Source organism: Petaurus breviceps, unplaced genomic scaffold, assembly GCF_028583685.1.
Source record: "Petaurus breviceps papuanus isolate PSGF00001 unplaced genomic scaffold, PetGlider_PUasm1.0 77, whole genome shotgun sequence".
Classification (NCBI taxonomy): Eukaryota; Metazoa; Chordata; class Mammalia; order Diprotodontia; family Petauridae; genus Petaurus; species Petaurus breviceps.
This window is the reverse complement of record NW_027186492.1, coordinates 13274196-13294005: the sequence shown is the minus strand read 5'-3', so window position 1 is coordinate 13294005 and position 19810 is coordinate 13274196. Positions and strand designations below refer to the sequence as shown.

The 19810-nt window shown below is 38.6% G+C and overlaps 2 protein-coding genes across 12 annotated transcripts in view; one reads left to right on the top strand and one right to left on the bottom strand.

Annotated features, from left to right (window-relative positions):
• The window catches only part of AP4S1 (adaptor related protein complex 4 subunit sigma 1), a 63873-nt gene that overhangs the window by 42040 nt on the left and 2023 nt on the right, over nucleotides 1-19810 (top strand). For 2 of the 6 annotated variants that reach the window (XM_069106000.1, XM_069106001.1), the window contains 3 exons: nucleotides 184-252; nucleotides 7006-7088; nucleotides 8952-10562. In XM_069106000.1, coding sequence (XP_068962101.1) covers nucleotides 184-252; nucleotides 7006-7088; nucleotides 8952-9042 — 243 coding nt within the window. In that variant the 3' untranslated portion in view covers nucleotides 9043-10562. Of the gene's footprint in view, nucleotides 1-183; nucleotides 253-7005; nucleotides 7089-8951; nucleotides 10563-13723; nucleotides 14383-19810 lie in introns of those variants that run through there. The other 4 variants (XM_069106003.1, XM_069106005.1, XM_069105999.1 and 1 more) reach the window with 4 other exon arrangements.
• The window catches only part of HECTD1 (HECT domain E3 ubiquitin protein ligase 1), a 105166-nt gene continuing 102460 nt past the window's right edge, over nucleotides 17105-19810 (bottom strand). For all 6 annotated transcript variants that reach the window (XM_069105989.1, XM_069105992.1, XM_069105993.1 and 3 more), the window contains exons 42-43: nucleotides 18201-18345; nucleotides 17105-18084 (exon numbers count right to left, since the gene is read on the bottom strand). In XM_069105989.1, coding sequence (XP_068962090.1) covers nucleotides 17947-18084; nucleotides 18201-18345 — 283 coding nt within the window. In that variant the 3' untranslated portion in view covers nucleotides 17105-17946. The remainder of the gene's footprint in view (nucleotides 18085-18200; nucleotides 18346-19810) is intronic.

Sequence of the window (19810 nt, the reverse complement as noted above, 5' to 3'; positions counted from 1 at the left end):
TCTCTTTCTCTCTCTCTGTCTCTCTCTCTCTCTCTGTCTCTGTCTCTTTCTCTCTGTCTCTCTCTGTCTCTTTGTCTCTCTCTCATACACACACACATGCACGGACACACACTCTGGGAGTTGACTGTCTCACTCTATATTCAGATTAACAGTACCACCCATCAGCTTTCTTTTGCATTTCAGAATGAAATGGCTGTGTATGAATTCATCCATAATTTTGTGGAAGTTTTGGACATGTATTTCAGCCGAGTGGTAAGTCTCATAGCAAAAGAAGTAGTTTCTTTCATCTTCCCAGTTGTTCAGAAAAAACCTTGGTCCTTTTGAGTTTTGATTAGTTGTAAATATAGCAGTTCAGCAGTTTAATCACACAAAGGTGCCTCCTGTCCCTTCTTCACTATAGCTCGCCCAAGGAAGTCTGCTTTTGGCTGAGGTCTTTCCAACAGAATTATGTCTAAGAAACTGATATCCTCTTCTGTTTGGAGCTTTTTAAAAAATAGGACCACTCCTCTCAAGGAAGTCCTGTGATCATCCGAGCTATAGACAGACATGACAAGGAGCATTTGGAAATATGATCAAAGGAGAGTCTTCATTAATCTTATATTCTCTCTGCAGACTGTCCACCATATTACCCATATCACAGAATGCTAATGAAAAGGCTTGAAACTTACCATACTTTAATTTAAAATGACTTTTCTGTATCATAATATATTATTCACCTTTGCCACATTACCTTTAAGATTTTAAAACTGCATTACCCTTAACGGTCTAAAAGCTTTTTACCTTTAAGAACTTTCTCCATCCAAACCTGTGGTTTGATAGTCAAAATAAATTCCCTCTAGAAGACAACTGAGTTCTTAAGAATAAGAGTAAGATGCCAGATTCTGGAAGGATATAATTTATTCAAAGTAAAACAAATAGGTAAAAGGTAGTGGAGCTGAGCAACATCATAGGAAAATACTTAGGTGAGGAAATTTAGGAAGCAGAGGTGGGAGCATTTGAGTAAAGATCAACAGAAACAGGAACAGTAGCGACACTATCCTTGGACTGCAGTACAGACTGTATAAAGCACCTGGATGCAAAGCGTAAGTAGATGAGGAGTTTGGAACACATCATGAGCCCAGGGGATTTTTGTTACCCAGGCTTTGGCTAGAGTCTTTGCAAAAATCAAGAGAAGATAATAATTATTTCTTTATTTGCCTCCACCATAAATTCACTCTTCCAACTAGTAAAGGAATAAAAAAGGGGAAATTCTATTCTGGACCTAATTCTCAAGAGGGGAAAACTGATTACTAGGACAGAAGGGATGGAAACCTTGGAAACTGAAAACTCCATTATGAACAAAACAGCTAGGCATAGTATGAAATGCATCCTAGGTTTTTGGAGAGCACATTTCAGAAGGTGCAGAGGAAGAACGGATGGGATCCAGTGGATGGAAGTCTGAGAGCAGCAGTCTTCCTAGGACATTTGGAAAAACTCAAGAAGGGGCAACTAGGTGGCACAGTAAGAGGGCCGGCCCCAGAGTCAGGAGGACCTAGGATCAGTTCTGGCCTCAGATACTTAGCACCCACACACACAAAAACTGGCTGTGTAATCTTGAGCAAGTTACTTAACCCCAACTGCTTTAAAAAAAAAACCCTCAAGAATTAGAATTCTGAAGATGCAGGAACAATTCTCGTGAGAAAACTAGGGCATTGTTCATAGAGACTAATGTGAATGCACAAAAATCTCTTTGACCAACTTAAATTTTTAAAAATATTCAACAGAAGGTAGAAACAAGGCAGATAACAGAATAAATACCAAAATGTGTTATGGTCCCAATTAGAATAGTTTTAGAAATACTATTATGCTATAAGAAACGAAAGGGATGGTTTCAGAGAAACCTGAGAAGGCTTCTATGAACTGATGCAGAATTAAGTGAGCAGAGGCAGGAGAACAATTTATACAACAACAGTAATGTTGTAAAGACAAAACAGTTTTGAAAGACTTAAGAACACCATTCAATACAATGACTGACCATAATTCCAGAGGATTCATGATGAAAAATGGTGCCCACCTCCTGATAGAAAAGTGATGAACTAGGGGCAGCCAGGTGGCTCAGCGAGTAAGAGCACCGGCTCCAGTGTCGGGATGACCTGGATCAAATCCGGGCTCAGATACTCAGCACCACACCCAGAAATAACTGGCCGTGTAACCTTGAGCAAGTCACTTAACCCCTATTGCTTTAAGAAAAAAAAAAGGTGATGAACTCAGAGTACAGATTGACACATTTTTGAAAAATTTTGGACATGGCAAATGAGGAAATTTATTTTGATTGACTATACATGTTTGTAACAAAGGTTGTGTTTTTATTGTGTCCTCTGCAAGGGAGAGGCTTGGGGCATCTTAGAGGGGCAGGAGGAAGAAAAACAGATTTTCATTTGAAAAAAATTTAATTAAAAAGAATATTTTCAGACATGCTAAACTCAAGAAACGAGGCAATTAAATACAGCAAAGTCTTTTTTTTCTCTTAATTATATTATGGCAAAGAAGACAAAAGGAGAGATAGAACTGCTGCTTCAGGTAGATGGGACTGTGAGACAGGAGGCAACACTGCTCAACTCTCATTTTGCTTTTTTTCTCTGCCACGAAGAATTCCCTTTGCATAGGAAAGGACAGAACAAAACTGATCCTGGGAAGTTGAAAGCCCAGATAGATTCTTCAGACCATAGGCCAAGGGGTTTGATTTTAATTCCTGGCAAAATTCTAGAATGTGTTGTCAAAGGCATAATTAATGATCATCTAGAAAAAGAAGTAGTGATCCTAAAGAGCCCACAAAGCTTCATCACGATCAAGTCTTACCATATTGCCCTCATTTCCTTTTTTTTTGACAGGGTTATTAGACTTAGAGTTTAGGGGAATACTGTAGATATCATTACCTAGATTTTTTTTATTGTTGTTGTTGTTAATAGGATTTTATTTTGTCTAATTACACATAAAGGTAGTTGTCAACATTCACTTTTATAAGATTTTGAGTTCCAAATTTTTTTCTCCCTCTCTTCTTTCCCTCCCCCCTCCCCAAGACAGCAAGCAATCTGATATAGGTTATATATGTACTATCATATTAAACATATTTCCACAAGTCACATTGTGAAAAAAGAATCAGAACAAAAGGGAAAAATCACAAGAAAGAAAAAACAAAAAAAGTGAAAATAGTGTGCTTTGATCTATACTGAAACTCCATTTCTCTAGATGTAGATAGCATTTTCCATCATGAGTCTTTTGGAATTGTCTTAATCATTGCATTGCTGAGAAGAGTTAATTCTTTCAAAGTTGATCATCTCACAGCATTGCTATTTACTGTGTATAATGTTCTTCTGGTTCTGCTCTCTTCACTCAGCATCAGTTCATGTAAATCTTTCCAGGTTTTTCTAAAATCTGCCTGCTCATCATTTCTTATAGCACAGTAGTATTGCATTACATTCATATACCATAACTTGTTTGGCTATTCCCCAATTGATGGGCATCCACTCAGTTTCCAATTCTTTGCCACTACAAAAAAAAGAGCTGCTATAAATATTTGTACATGTGGGTCCTTTTCCTTTTTTTATGATCTCTTTGGAATACAGACCTAGTAGTGGTATTGCTGGATCAAGGGGTAGGCACAGTTATATAGCCCTTTGGGCATAGTTTCAAATTGCTCTCCAGAATGTTTGGATCAGTTCACAACTCCTATAACGATGCATTAGTGTTTCAATTTTTTTCACATCTACTCTTAACACTTATCATGTTCCTTTTCTGTCATATTAGCCAATCTGATAGGTATAAGGGCTTTGCCTGGATTTTAGCAATGCAGTTGACAATTTCTCTCATGCTATTTTTGTGGGCCTGATAATTAAGTGAATTCAGGACTAGTTGAATAACTGAACTCCAAAAGTAAATGATTAATCATTTAATATTAACTTGGAAAGGAGTTGTTGTTGGGGGGTTTTTTGGTAGGGGGAAGGCAAGGCAATTGGGGTTAAGTGACTTGCCCAAGGTCACAACAGCTAGTAAATGTGTCAAGTATCTGAGGCTGGATTTGAACTCAGGTCCGCCTGACTCCAGGGCCGGTGCTCTATTCACTGCGCCACCTAGCTGCCCCAAAAGGAGTTCTTTAGTAGAGTACATTAGCAATCTCTGCTTCACCCTTTGTGGTTTAATTTTTAAATCAGTGCCTTGGATAACATTCTTAGGAAATCTGAAAATGACACAAATCTTAGAAGAATAGCTAACCCGCTGGGTGACAGGTTCAAAATTCAACAATATTTCAATAGGCTAGAGTGTTGGGCCAATACTTAATAGGATGAAATCTAAGAGATAAATGTGAAGTCTTATATAAGAGTTAAAAAAATTCAGCATCATAAATACAAAATGGAGTGGGAGGATGGCTAAGTAACACTTCACCTAAAAAAAAAAACCTGGGCATTTTAGTGGGTTGCAAGCTCAATATGATTTAAAATACTGATAGAGGGAGCTTGGTAATGGAAAAAACACTGGATTTAGAGTTAGAGGACTTGGGTTCCAATCTCAACTCTGCCCTTTGACTACCTGTGTGTCCTTCTGGCAGACTATCTGGTAATGGATCCCAGGTGCAGAATGACACACGCATTTTTGAACATAGCCAGTGTGAGGAAATGTTTTGTTTTTCCCCAATGGAGAGGGTAGGGGGTAGGAGTAGGAGAGAAATTGCAGGGGTGGGGGGTTAAAATTAAAGTGTTTAGAATGACCTTTGTGACCTTGAACAAGTCACTAAACTTCTCTGGGATCAGCCAGGCTTTTTCCAGTTTTTCTCTATCTATGATCCTATCATCTTATGGACAGTGGGATAGAGCAGCCAAAAACAGTGAGGCAAATTTAGAACAATTAGACATAACATCCAGGACAAGGGAGGAGACACTTTTTGTATCTTCCCTGGTTAGATGTGGAAAACTCTGTTTGTTCTTGAGTACCACATTTTATGGAGGATGTTGATTTGTTGGAAAGAATCTAGAGACGCAGTCAGAAGGCAGAGGACCTCAACACTGTACCATATGAGAATGAGTTGAAAGAAGTGGAGATATTTTTACAGAAGAGATGATTTAGGAGGGATATGATGGTGTCCCCAAGTATGTGAAGTACTATCTCTCATAAAAGAAATTAAACACTAAGCCTCAATGGGTAGAACTACAAATACCACATGGGTGGACGTTCCAAAGAGGCAAATTTAAACCTGGTAAAGAAAAACTTCCTAATGATCAGAGCTGACCTAAGGTACAATGGCCTTAGGCGGCAGAGGAAAAGGAAATATTTGGGAAGAACACAATAGCTATCTTTAAATATATGAAGGATTATCATGAGGATGAGGGATTAGCCTTGTTCTGATTCCAGAGGGCAGAACCAAGACTACTCATTGGAAATGAAAGGGAAGCAGATTGGGGCTCAGTCTACGAAAACATTTCTTATTAACTACAAAGGTCTGAAAATTGAATGACTTGCCATAAAGGGTTGTGAGTTTCCACCACTGGGGATCTTCAAGCAGATGCTGAATATCCAGTTGTAGATGGTGTTCATGATTTGTGTTAAGAACTAAACACCCTGAGATGCCTTTCAGCTCCAGCAGTCAATTATTTTATTAGGAAAGATTGATAATAGTTCCCTTGAAATGTAAAAGCAAGTATGGCACACATACCTATAACTCCTTCTCCTGGAGAAGCTAAGCTTGGGATTTCTGAGTTGGCCTGTGTAATGCCAATCAAGTGTCTGAGCCAAATAGGCACAAATATGGTGAGCCCCCCAGAGCAGAGCCTCTAGGGAACAGTAAATTTATCTAGGAGATCTCAAAGGCTAGATCAAAAATCCATCTTGTGTTTACCCAGGAGGCTTGCATTTGACCCTAACAAGTGTAATTCAGGTGACCAAACTTGTTTAGGTGTGATTCCAAATGAAAATTAAGCTTGTGAGCTCAGAGCTGACATTTTGTAACAACATAAAGGTTTTGTCTCACAAAGAAGCAGCCTTACCTAAAATAGCAGAGCCGCAGATAGGGAGGAATCAAAAGGAGAAACGAGCAATAGCCCTGCCTTCAGTCTATTCATTTGTTTCCTTGTTTATTTTTTATTATTCTGGGCCAGAGAGAGTAAAATAACAGGTTGTTGAATTAGGGCTATAATTCCACAGAGGTTTATGACCACATAAACCACAGAAGTAAAGAATAGAGATTTAGCCCCAAAGAGGTGACTGGACAGTACTTGTATAATCCCAGTATATGCCCCATTTAGGATGACAACAGAAAGAGAAGAAAGAAAGTGGGAAAGAAAATAACATCTGTCCCACTCAAGCAGGACGTCTTGTCATCAGACATTTATTTTTAGATTTAGGAGTTTTGAACATTCTTGCTAAGCCTATTTTTGATCTTACTGAATTTCCAACTCTTCAATTCAGAGATCAGTTTCATGCTGAGGGAAACTTCTCAGAATCAAGATTTCAGAATATTAAGATAAGCCTCAACTAGCTTTCAACAGGCAAAAAACTTGCTGTTGAGGAAAACATCATTTCCCTGGGGTATGTCAGGACTCAGTTGGTTTTTCTAACTTAAAAATCTTATTCTTTGGGGCAGCGAGGTGGCTCAGTGAACAGAGCACTGGCCCTGGAGTCAGGAGGACCTGAGTTCAAATTCAGCCTCAGACACTTAACACAAAACTAGCCATGTGACCTTGGGCAAGTCACTTAACCCCAATCGCCCTGCCCTCTCCCCTCCAAAAAAAAAAATCTTATTCCTCTTGAATATGACATAACTTCTCCCAATGCATAAGATGAATTGTTCTGTCTTAGAATTCCTCAGGCCAGCCTGTTCTCAGGAAAGCCTCCCAGTCAGGACTCCTGACCTCTCTCTCTTTTTAAAATTAGAGTAGCCTTCTGTGCACAGAAGCTCTTCTTGGTCAGTACCCATGTGTAGCAATACTATTCCCTCTCATATCTTTTCCCTTTATTTTTAAAAATCTTTTTCAGAGTGAATTAGATGTATCCTTTTTAATTCTGTGTGCCTGTTTGCACTCTACCATGCAAAGCATCTCCTGTGACTACCTGAGCAGGTAAGTGTTATTTGTCATATCCAGATTCTCAGAGATGGACAGAAAGCCTCTTTCGTGTTTATTTGCATATCACTATTATTTATTGATTTAACATCTAGTAAGCATGTAATAGGGGTTTTTAACCTGGTGTTGATGAACTTTTAAAATATCTTAACAACATTATTCCAATATAATTTTTCCTTTACACAGCATACAATACTACATATTTTACTTTATGCACTTGAAAATCTTATTCTGAGAAGGGGTCCACATGTTTCACAAGGTTGCCAAAGGCATCCAAAGCACAAAAAAGGACAGGAATCCCTGATCTAGAATGACTCGGGCTCTGTGCAAAATTTAGAGGACATATCCAGTTCTCTTGGACTTATGGGGATCCCCAAATAGGAAACTAAGAACAATAGTTCACATTAACCTGGTGCTTTGGGGTTTGCAAAACACTTTACATTTAGTATTTCATTTGATCCCCAATACAGTATTTAGTAAGACTAAGATCATCAATAATGATACAGTCCAGACAAGATAGAAGGTTGGAAAGACTGTCCTTGTCATCATTCCCTTTGATAGCAGCAAGAGCTGACTGCCTTTTCTTCTTTTCTTTCCTTGATCTCCCTTTTTAAATCAAAGCTGCAAAGACTCCTAAAAAGAAGTATCATTTGTACAGAAATCTTTCAGGCACATTGATATTTGGCAGGAGCCTAGAAACAGACTTTGTTTAGATGCTATGGAAGGAAGCAAGTTAACTTTCAAGTTAATTTTTACTTTAAAAAATTCTATTTATCACTTGGTGGTAAAATAAGAGACCACTTTGGAAACCAATATCACCCTTGTAAGTACATAACTTATATTTGGGTAATAACAGTAATGTGATAGCAATTTTTGGTGTGTTTCAAGGATCTGGAAGGCTGTAATGTTTGACTGGCTGGCTAGCAGTGTAGAGTGGAACTCATACCAAGTCATGAATGTTACAAGGAGGCCAATTTCAGCTCCATCCAGGGCAGATCTTGACAGTTTTTGAGCTATTCCAAAATGAAATGGGCTCCTTCTGGAAGTAATGAGTGCCCTGTCACTGAAAGAGGCTGGATAACCACTGGTGTGGGATACTGTAAAGGGAATTCTTGTTTCAGGGAGGAGTCCATTTTCACCCTGAGTCTGTGAGATATACTCATTAAGATGTCTTCCCCTTCTCAGGACCTTTCCATATGCTTTTTACAAAACATCTCAGCTTTTTGAATAACATTTAAGCAGTTTTTATCATGCCTAAGTGATGTTCTTAAAACATAGGTCTGACCGTCTCTCTGCTGCTCAAAAAACTTAAATAGCTCTCCATTACCATAGGATCAAATACAAACTCTTCTGCTTGGTATCTGAAACCCTTCCCAACCTGGCTTTTGCCTGCTTTTTTGGTCTTAAATGTCAATACTTTCATGTACTTTTTTGTCAAGCCAAACTGGCTTTCTTGCCCTTTCTTACACATGGCATCCCACTCTAGCCCAGTCCCAGCCTTTCCACAGGCTGACCCTCATATCCAGAATGCACTCCCTTCTCACTACTGCCTCTTAGAATTTCTAGTTTCTTTTAAGGCTTAGCTCAAAAACCATCACTTCCTAGATGAGAACCTTGTTTCCCTGGGTGCTAGTACCTCTACACCAAAGTTTTCTTGTATTTATTTTATATGGATTTATGTCTATATTGCATATGTATGTGCATACACATGCATATGTGTATATGTGTAGATGCATAGAAAGCTCCTTTAGGGCTTCACTGCTGTCTTGGTATCACCACAGCACCTGGCATGTAGTAGATACTTAATTAATGTTTCTGTATTGACTGATTGCTGCCTCCTCCACTAACGTTCTATTCCAGTGCTCCATCATGGTATGGAAATGACTTGGAGTTCTCAAAGGTTGTGTCAGTGTACCACTGGCTCTGGAAAGCTGTGACTATAGCCCAGTGACATATTTATTTCTATTGTCCAAGAAACAGCCCCGCTGATGGAAGAAATCCTCATCACCAGATGATTAGCCACCAGATAATTAAATTTTGGCCGTAAGAGTTCAGAAACTGTGGAGGGATCATGATCTGTGTTGGTGGAAGGAGCTTATGAATATTTGCCCATCAGAATATCATGAATCCTCAGTCCTTTGCACACAGAAAAGAAACTTGTCCTTTGAGGAAGCAAAATATATAATGTGTCTACTATTAGCTTAGTAGCTTCTCACTCAAGTGCAGAGCAGAAAACAAGTCTTCTCTTTTCCTGTGTTGGTCGTCATGGGTCCGTGGGATACCCATCTAGCCCTTACTCACCTGGCATATAGCCTCTCTACTGGAACTCTGGGCAACTCTCTTGTTGGCAGTCCCTTAGCAATAGGACTAACCAAAAGCCCTAAAAGTTATAAATAAATGAATACCCAGTGTCTGTTTCAGAGAGCTACATGCATCTAGATACCAGAAGAAATATTAGCCTTCGGGCCTTTGCCTCAATCACAGACATCTGGGTCCTCAGAATAGAAAGCAAAAGATAGATTTGATCAACCCTTCTTTAGAGCTTTAGTTGGTTGCCAGAGATCTGCACGGTTTTTGAGGTTTTGAGCCAAAGCCAAAGCAGATAGGCTGCCATTCCTGTGCCTACAGTCATCAGTTCAGAATTGCCTCATTCCTGTGGCAACTTGAATCTTAAATTTCCAGGATGTTGGGAAATGATGGTTGCCTGAGGACTATAACCCTCCCCCCATGGAGTGATACCAGTGACAGCATGACAACAACTCTCATCTGTTCAAAACAACTGGCCAGTGGCCAGAACGTACCTCTGAATTGCAGATCAACTTCTTAGGCTAGATAGAACAATCTCCAGACCAGTTTGGTCCTTGAACTAACCCTGAGATATTCTTTTGTCTCCCTGAAAGCCACTGGAGATGAGCAAAAGCTTGTAAAGGTGCTGATTGAAGCAGCTGGTTGACCTTTCAGAGTTGTTTACTGAATACAGCCAGATCATTCTCCCGAGGTCTGTTTTCACATAACTTATGCTGTCCATTTCTGCCTCTCTTTGTCAAAAACCTTTTCAGGCTTCTGTGTCCTGGCAAAAGTGGCCTGGTAGACAAGGCTGAGTCAGGGGACTAAGACTCTGGTCCAGTTCCAGTTTGACAATTACCTGGTTGTAGAACACAGTGATAATCTATATAAATGGAAAGCATTATTAATATGCCATCTTGGAGCAATGTTTCTTTTCTGGGTCACATAAGGACATTTCCCATGGGTCCCCAAAGAATAGTTTATTCTGATGGAAGATTATTTGAATGAAGCTTAATAACTTATTAAAACACATCCTGGTCTAACCTGCTGGATTCTAAAGTCTCATTTGGCAAATAGCTCTTTCTTATAGAGAGACCACTGGGGTAAATGCTGAAGGAGATAGAAAATTTCATTATGAAATGACCCCTCTCCTTAGGAGTCTAGTTGAATTTATGGCACACACAAATAACTTGTAAAAATAATACATGGTAATTAAGTACATAAGAAAGGCATAAAGGGCTATGTGAGATCCAAGGATTGGGGCAGGGAGGGAAGGCCATTGTCAATGGATTAGGATGTTAGGATCCCCTGGAAAAGCTCCAGTTTTTGACTTGGGCCTTAAAGGAATTCAGATGGCTAGAAGCAGGTGAGAGGGAAGGTATTCCAGGCATTTGCTGTTCAGTCATGTCTGACTCTTTATGACCCCATGGACCATAGTACATCAGCGTGGTCCATGGGGATTTCTTGGCAAAGATACTGGAGTGGCTTGCCATTTCCTTCCCCAGTGAATTAACAGGAAGTGGTAAACAAGGGCTGAAATAGGAAAATGTAGGGTAGCTACCAGGAGTGCCAAGGAGTCCAGTTTGGCTGGAGCATACAGCACATGTAGTGGTGGTTGTTGTTCATGACCCAATTTGGGACTTTCTTAGCCAAGGATACCGTGAGTGGTTTGTCATTTCCTTCTCCAGCTCATTTTTTGGATGAGGAAACTGAGGCAGCAAGGTACATAAAAAATTAGGTTCTTTGCAATCTGTTGCTACCTTATCTTTGCTGTCTTATTTGTACTTGACTCCACTACATTTGTGGCAGCTAGGTGGTACAGTGGATAGAGCGCCAGGCCTCAGACACTTACTGTGCCTCAGTTTCCTCATCTGTAAAATGAGCTGGAGAAGGAAATGGCAAACCACTCCAGTGTCTTTGTCAAGAAAACCCCAAATGGGGTCTTGAAGATTGAAACAACCAAACAAAATAAGGAGTTTGACCTTTATATGGCAGGCAACAGAATTAGTAAGGAGCTTCAATCAGAACATGATCAAATCTATGTGTACTTAAGAAGGACAGTGTCAGTGTCAAAGATGGCTTTAAGAGGGAGGAGAGTAGAAGAAGACTCGTCAGGAAGCTGTGTTAAGTGTCTAGACAAATAGTAATGAAGGTCTGTACAAGGCTGGTAGCAGTGGAAATACAGAAGGAAGGAATGGATCTAAGAAAGATTGTGGAGGTACATTCCACAGGATGTGGTGAGTGATTGGATATAAGGTCAAGTGAAAAACCTCATGGTTTTGACCATAGGAGACTGGGTTGATGAATAATAATGCCATTGATAGAAATTGTGAAATCAAGAGTTTTGAGGGAAAGATAACAAAGCTTGGCTTTAGGAATGTTGGGACATACTGGTAAAATGTTGTGTCATGTAGGTAGCTGGAGTTAAGAATTCTGGTCTAGAGACAGACATCTCTCCTTAAAAAGGAAGGAAGTATGGTATAGTGGGGAAAGCAGCTGGAGTGCTCTGCAGACAAATGACTCGAGTTCAAATCCCACACTGGAAGCTTATGACCTGTGTGACTTTGAGCAAGCCATAATCTCTCTTGGCCTCAGGTTACTTTTCTCTAAAATGAGGGGGGTGAACTAGATGGCTTCCCAGGTCCCATCTAGCTCTAAAACTATGATTATTATAGTCAGAGGAGTCAATGAGATTCCCCCAAGTAAGAAGTATAGTAGGGATCAAGGACAGAACTTTGAGAGACTGAAATTGACTTTTAAGAAATTAAAGAGGAGAGTCATAAGCTAGCAGAGACAGAAAAACAAGAGGTGGGGAAATAAAGAGACCCCTGAGAGTGGGGTATCTTATGCCAAGGGAGAAGGGTGGTATCTCTAGAAGAGAGGGGTAACAAACAGTGTCAAGACCTGCAGAGAGGTGGAGGATGAAGACTACTGGAAAAACAAGACTTGGATTAGGGGACATTGATTGGTCACCTATAGGAAGCATTTCTATTGAAGAACTAATAATAATAGACTTTTCCAAGAACTTTGACTGTGAAGGGAAGTTGCAACGATTCCTTCAATTCTCCTTCCCTCCCCCCCCCAAAAAAAGTCTTCCCTGTAGGCATTTCTATTCAGTTTTTCAAAACTTTCTAAAAAGTACTGAGTATTTTTTGCTGTCACCCAAGGAAAGGATAATCCGTGATATCTCTGGTTAGGCTCTGTTTTCTGATCATCTTCCTTCATTCTGTGTATATATTTCTATTCCATCAGGAGTTCTAAAGCAGCTTTTTTTTAAAGAGGAAAAAAAATGTGTGAAATGAAATTATTTTACACTTCAGGTCCGTAAAATGGAGATGCCTGACTCTTCAGTTTTTTTCTTAACCTTTCAATTTAAAGTGCTATTTATGCTACATCCTTTTCAATTCAGGGTCTTGGTTTATCTCAGGATACATTAAGCATGTTTCTAACCCTGTACTTACTCTAGAAGGCTTCTCTTCTTTCCCAAGAGGGGGCTTTCCTTTTTACCCATTAGAGAAAGGAAGTAAAAATGTAAGCCAGAAGAGGACATCAAGTATGCCTTGCCAATTGTTTCTGCAAATAAGTAGAGGAGGCATTGGAACCAAAAGAGGAAGAAAAAAAATCTCAAGAATTCAGTCTGGAAAACAACCCAAAATTTGGGAACCACAAATTAAAACCAATCCAGATGTACAAGCCAGATGTGTTAGTCTAGCTATTTGCTCAGCTGTACCAATGTTTGTTGAAGAGCTAGAAAAGGAAGAACACCAGGTTCTTTCCTGATAAGGTTTTGAGGCTCAGGCAAGGATATCATAAATTTCATGATTTTTTTAATATACAACAAAGCAGTCTGAGATAAAGCAGTGCACTCAACTATGCTCTGTAAGACCATCATTTCATTTGCTGTGCTGGATAGACTAGACCCTTTTATAATAAACTCAGTTTTTTTGTAAAAGCAAATTTCATCTGTTTAATATTTTACCACCTCATCAAAAAATTCAGGTCCTCTAAAAAATGTGCTATCATTTATTGTTAAGGAAATGCAAAGATTACCTTTGTAAACCATGATGGAGCTTAATTTTATTTAGTTTCTTAGTATTAATTCTGTCAGATCAAGAAAAACTGTACAAACTCATCACATTCACATAGACATGAGCAATGAAAAATTTTCACTATTATTAGAAATATCTAGTCTTCAATTCTAGGGTTGTGTTTGAAGTCGTGTTAATACAATGCTTATAACCATTTTGGATATGGAAAAGTTTTTCAGCCCCTAAGCCCAGAACTTAATTGTTCCTCAAGTGAAGCTCTCTAAGCAAAAGAAGATCCTTAACTTGACCTTCCCCCAGATAATGTTTAACTTGGATAAAGTGCATATAATTTTGGATGAAATGGTGCTGAATGGCTGCATTGTGGAAACTAACAAGGCTAGAATCCTTGCTCCTCTCCTGATTCTTGACAAAATGGCAGAAAGCTGAATAAAGAAGCCCTGTTCTGATGGCAGCGATTCACAGGAAATGTCAGAGGCACAGAACACCCCCTGCAGCTGTACCCCCAGAGAATCCACAAGGCTACACGTTACAGCGAATTGGGGTCTAGTGCCAAAAGCATGGTTTTGGGACTTGGGGATTTCCATAGTTCCTAAATGGAAAACAAAAATAGTATCTTCAAAATGTGATATGCAATGGGAATTATTAACTAAATTAATAGGTTGGGATCTTACCAACTGCAATTCTACGCATATTTCACACTTCTTAAATTTTGTTAAATGAATAATGTGGAGTCAGTTGAATTTCACAAATCGAATCAAGGAATGGTAGGATGAGGTGGAAGGGAAGCTTGATACTTATCAGCCAATGAAGTTTGAAAATTGGCTTGGAAAACTACATAAGTAATTGAAGATTATGTTGTTTTCCTATTTATTTCCTGTCTTTTTGGGGATAAACTTTGATAAAGTTTCTTATTTTAAATTTGAATATATCTTCTAAATAAACTTTTCAAAATTTAATCTGATTCCATTTGTCATTCTTTAAAAGCTTTTGTAATTAAAAAAAAACTTTCAGGACTATATAGCAATTAAAATATCATTATATTTGTACATTTAACAAGTAAGGGATAATTAGAATTAAAATAAGGAGTTTTCAACTACCCATGGACACATTTTAAAAGATTTCAGTTGCTTTTATGGCATCTCATTATTTTCACTATCATTTAATTTGCTTAGCACAATGTAAAAAAAAATACAATTTCATGTTTATATGAAAGATGTAGAGACCTTTTCCCAACCTACTCCTGTCTGACCTAGTCCATTTTTATCTCCAAATGAAGCACTAACACTAGAATCATTCTGTGTATTTCTGTGTATGGGGAGAAGAGGAAAATCTATGTACAGGATAGATAAAGATATTCTGCCACCTTGTGGGAATGCAGCAGGTCTCCTTCCACCATTTTCTAACAGCTCCACTGGCCCAACTAAAATAACCAAGTTTACTGAGTATTTGACAACACACCAAATACTATTATTATTGTTATTATCATTATTATTAATTGGTTCCTAGTTCAGTTCCTCCAAACTTATTTCTGAGAACATTTTTACTCACTTAGGAATTTGCATATGTAAAGCCAGGATCTAACTGTAAGAAATGAGGGAGAGAAGCAGCTACTGGTCAGTCTTCTAAGGCAAAACCTGGAAAAACGAGAAGATTACATCGAAAGGAAGAATGCAGGATACACAACTAGGGCAATGGGGAAGCCCAGGTTGGAATGAGGTCCTTGAGACATACAAGTTAAGAAAACACTGTCCTACTTGGTAGGCACTTCATTAGTAGCATATGTCAGGGAATTACTGGAACTAGTACACCAAGATTTGGCACCGAGGGAATGCACAAAATTAATTTCTGGGTCATACTAAAATAGTACCTGTCTTCCATCTTAGCACAGATTTTTAGAACCTTGTGAGCTTAATGACTTTATAAAAATGCTAGGCAGGTGTCACTGAAGAAATCCTACTTAGGGTGCCTTACATGTACAAGTTATCTTTATGGTGTTTTTTAATTGAAAAACCAGTATTTCCACAAGTGTGGCTCATCAACTTTTTTGGTTTGTTTTTAAGAATGACCATCGACCTAAACCAAACAAAGCAGTAATGGGTAAGTCTAGCAAACACACTGTTGCAGTGGAAAGGGCTCTGGATTGAGAGTAAAAAGCTGGAAGGGTAAAATCCTCCAGTCTTGCAACTTACTACGTGTGTGACCTCAGGCGGCTCATTTCCTCTTTCTCAGACAGGGCCATTGTTTCTTTTGCTTAAATATGCTTATTACAAGGGAGGCTTCTATAGAGGAAGGGAGACATTGGAAGTGTATGTAATATTTAAGTATCAATAAAATACTTTTTAAAGAGACGGATGGTACTATCCCCACCTAGTGCTAAGTAGTTTCCAGTCTCAAACTCAAGTCAAGCATCAGCTATTACCTACCACCTCTTCCCCCCTTGGTGTTTGTTTCACACACAGACCTCATCTGCTTGGTTCTCTGGCAGAACAATTACACCATTCATTGTAAAACAACATAAGGAACAGAAGACCCTGAAATAAACCAGGGTCTACTACTACTTATTACCTGTGCGACTATGGACAAATAACGACATTTCTGGGCTTCAGCATTCTTATCTTTAAAATTAGGGGTTTTGATGCAATTTTAAGTTTCCTTCCTGCAATTAAATCATATTACATTCAGGCAAAGCAGCTTACTTTGGCAACACACACACACACACACACACACACATATCCAGGCTGATTTTTACAAAATTAATCATTATATCAGATATAATTTTCTAGAATAGGCATCTGAAAAGATCGCTTCACAATTATTTAGATTTAAATAATGGCAATACTACAATATATAAAATGTATTTTAATCCAAATACTAGTACAAAGTTTTAGTCATGCCCTCATGACCTTATCAAGACAGTTAACATCACCAGTATTTTTTGGATTAAAGCAAAAATCATTTCAATATTGCTATTGTGTTTTCATTTTGACCTTAATTCTCACAGAAAACTATGAAACTGACAATGAAGTGAAATGCATTTTTAAATGCTGCCCTTCAAGAGCACAGTCACAACATTCTCATGCAGCAACTGAATATGGTAATTCCCAAATCTTTAACTGTGTTAAGAAGACCACTCAGATACTACAGAAAGGAAATGCACCTGCTATATAGGTAAATGTGCAATTTCATCACGTGTTTGGCTCTGAAAAGAATATTTGACTAAGACAAAGCTAGTAATACTGACTGCATAAGCAGATGCCATATAGTCTCAAGAGTTTAGAAATTGCAAACTGAGGGTATTCAGTCCTGTCTTCAGAACCAGGAAATTGCAATGGAAGAGGGCTCTTCATTCTAACACAGCTTTCTCAAGATCACCTAAATAAGAATTTAACTAAATGTTTCTGTAGATACATGTGTAAGAGATTTGGTTTTTAAAAAGTTAATACAAGTAACATGGTTGTTTCTTGCTAATATAACACCAAGACTGAATACACTGTTTGAAATGAGAACAAGCTAGGGAATATAAATTTTACATTTCAACTTCAATAAATGAATTTACTTTAGAAAAATACATTTTTAATGTAATAATTTCATAAAATGAAATTTGACAGTAAGAATAAAAGATAATCTGGTCAAGCTCAAAGTTTGACGAGTGGCAGTGAATTAGTCACATGACACAAATTTGTACGCTGCAAACATTTTAATGATTATTGTTGAGCATACACATTGGAATTTTTTTTACTTCAAACTGCAACAAGTTAAATAAATGTTTATAATATACAAAGAAAATACAACCAAAAGCAAAACTTGCTTTAAGTGTGCCTTGCACCTAGAACCAGTGTTTTTTTATTTTTATTTTTTTAATATAGCTTTATTGTTGAGCTGCACAAACACACTTAAGAATTTGATCTTTATAGCAGGGCATTAGGAAATAAAAATATACTCCCACTTCAAAGAAATTAAAAGGTTGTGCATGATTATATGCCAAACAGAAGAGAGAACACTAGAATACTCTGATAGTGCAGGCATCATTAAAAAGGGAAAGAAAAAGCTTGAGATGCCCATTAACTCTCTCTCTAAGTTTTAAAGAAGCAGGATTTTTGCCCAAATAGCTTAAAAGCCAGCAAAATGGGGATCAGTGATGGCAACTGTAGTGTATAGGGCATGAAATGACAAATTTTACACAAATACACTGTTAGAAATTTTTCATTGAACACTGAAGATTTGAGGAGCTGCTCTTTGGAACAATCAAACAGGACCATCTTATTCCAGTCACATGAGCCCATGAAGCATCACACAGTGTTCTGTGCTATTTACCTGCTGGCTAGGTATTCAAAATGGGATTCATTTTGTCTTTAGCAGCTAACAAACTTAATCCACAAGTTTCTAAGCCTCGAAGGTGGAAAAAAAAGGCAAGTGTCATCAGAGCATGGTGTGAAGGTCATACACTTTTCTGCACACAAACACAAGAGGCTTCACTATTATCAAAAAAGTCTTGGATGTCTTTCATTGCACTCCATAGTTCAGTTGAGATGAAAGCCTTTCTCCATAGTAGCAGCTAGTAGGCGTTCTCTCATAATCTCCTCAGAGGAATATTCAGGCAACTTAAGGTAATGCACACATGTATTCACTGACGGGTAACTTGCATCCGTAGCATCAACCTACAAAAAGAAAAGGAAACCAAAGATCATGACTTGATCTGCTAAATTACTAGTAGTTTTTCAAGGTCACTCGATGATAAAATTTCATTTGGAGCCACCCCAAGGAGAGTCTGTACCTTGCGTACAACAGTAAGACGGGGATGAAGGTTAGCCAGTCCACCTGGGGGCAGAGTTGAGCAGCCAGTAGTGAACTGCAGGAATGCTTTCCTTTCATCTGATGACATACCACACAAAACTCTCACAAACCGCAGGAAACCAGGGCTAAACAAAAAAAAAAAGAAAAAAATTTAAAAGTCAGAGATACTAACTAAATGCACTATATTTAGAAGTACCACATTCTGCAAACTGATTTTGGTCAAGTACCATCATATATTAACTGCAATTATTAATATATTAACTGCAAAGTAACGGGAGGGTTCTCTAGGGCACAAAGTATTTGCAAAGATTGGTACACCATGGAGCAGATTTTGAATGTACATCTGGAGACCTTATTACTCAGTGTGCTAAGCAACTAATGACTTGAGGTGGTCTACATTCTAATCCATTTTTGCCACTGAGGTTTTTCATGATTCTGTACTATCCACTTGTCTACACCCTTCTTCAGGTTTTCAGCTTTAAAAGAGAATGACATTAATACCAATCATTGCCCTATCAGCCAAAAGATAGGTGTGATAAATAGAATCTACCTAAATACATTATAAATTCCTTGTATCAAAACAGTCTCTTATTTTTTGTTAATTCGTTCCCTGTCTTGGTCCTAAGATATTCCAAACTTTCTATTCCTGCCCCCACACCACCTCCTCCTCTGCCCTGATGACCATGCTTCTTACTTTACTGGCACAGTGAGATGTGAGCTTCTCTTCTTCCATGTTCATCATCTCAAAAATGCTTCACATAACCTTCCACTCTCTCCTCCTTTCCCTCAATCTGGCGTAGAGGTGGCTGGCCCCTTTCCTTGCCAAGGACAAATCCCTTGATAAATGACTTTGATCCCACATCCCTCCTATCTTCTCCAGGATATTACATCTTAACTCATCCCCTCACACAATTCTCCCCACCAGTCCCTACTGTTTTAAAATATTCCCAGGTTTCCCACAACCTTAAGAAATCTTCACTAGATCCCACCATTTCCTCTATCCTTTATCTCTTCTCCCTTCCTCAGCCAGACTCCTAGAAAAATCTATTTGCAGCTGTTTCCGTCCGTGTACTTTCCTATGACTGACACTTCAGCCCTTTGCATTGTGGCATCTAAACTCACTCAACTAAAATAGTTGTCTCCAAACTTAGCAATGATCTCTTCATCGCCAAATCTGAAGTTTTTTTTCTCAGTACTGATCCTCAACCTATTCGTTAAATTTGACACTGCTAACCAGCCTCACCTCCTCCTGAACACATTCTTTTCTGTGGTTTCTCTCTCTCGCTTTTTGAAGGGGGAAGGGCAGGGCAACTGGGGTTAAGTGACTTGGCCCAACGTCACATGGCTAATAAGTGTTAAATGTCTGAGGCCACATTTGAACTCAGGTCCTCCAGGGCCAGTGCTCTATTCACTGTGCCACCTAGCTGCCCCAGTTTCTGTGGTTTCATATAACACTATTCTCTCCTGATTTGTACCCAAACTGTGAGTGTTCACTCAAGTTTTATTCCTATACTGTCTTCTCTTCTCCTCTCCCTTTGGTAACTTAATCACTCACCTGGGTTTAAAAATCATCTTTATGCAAATGACCAT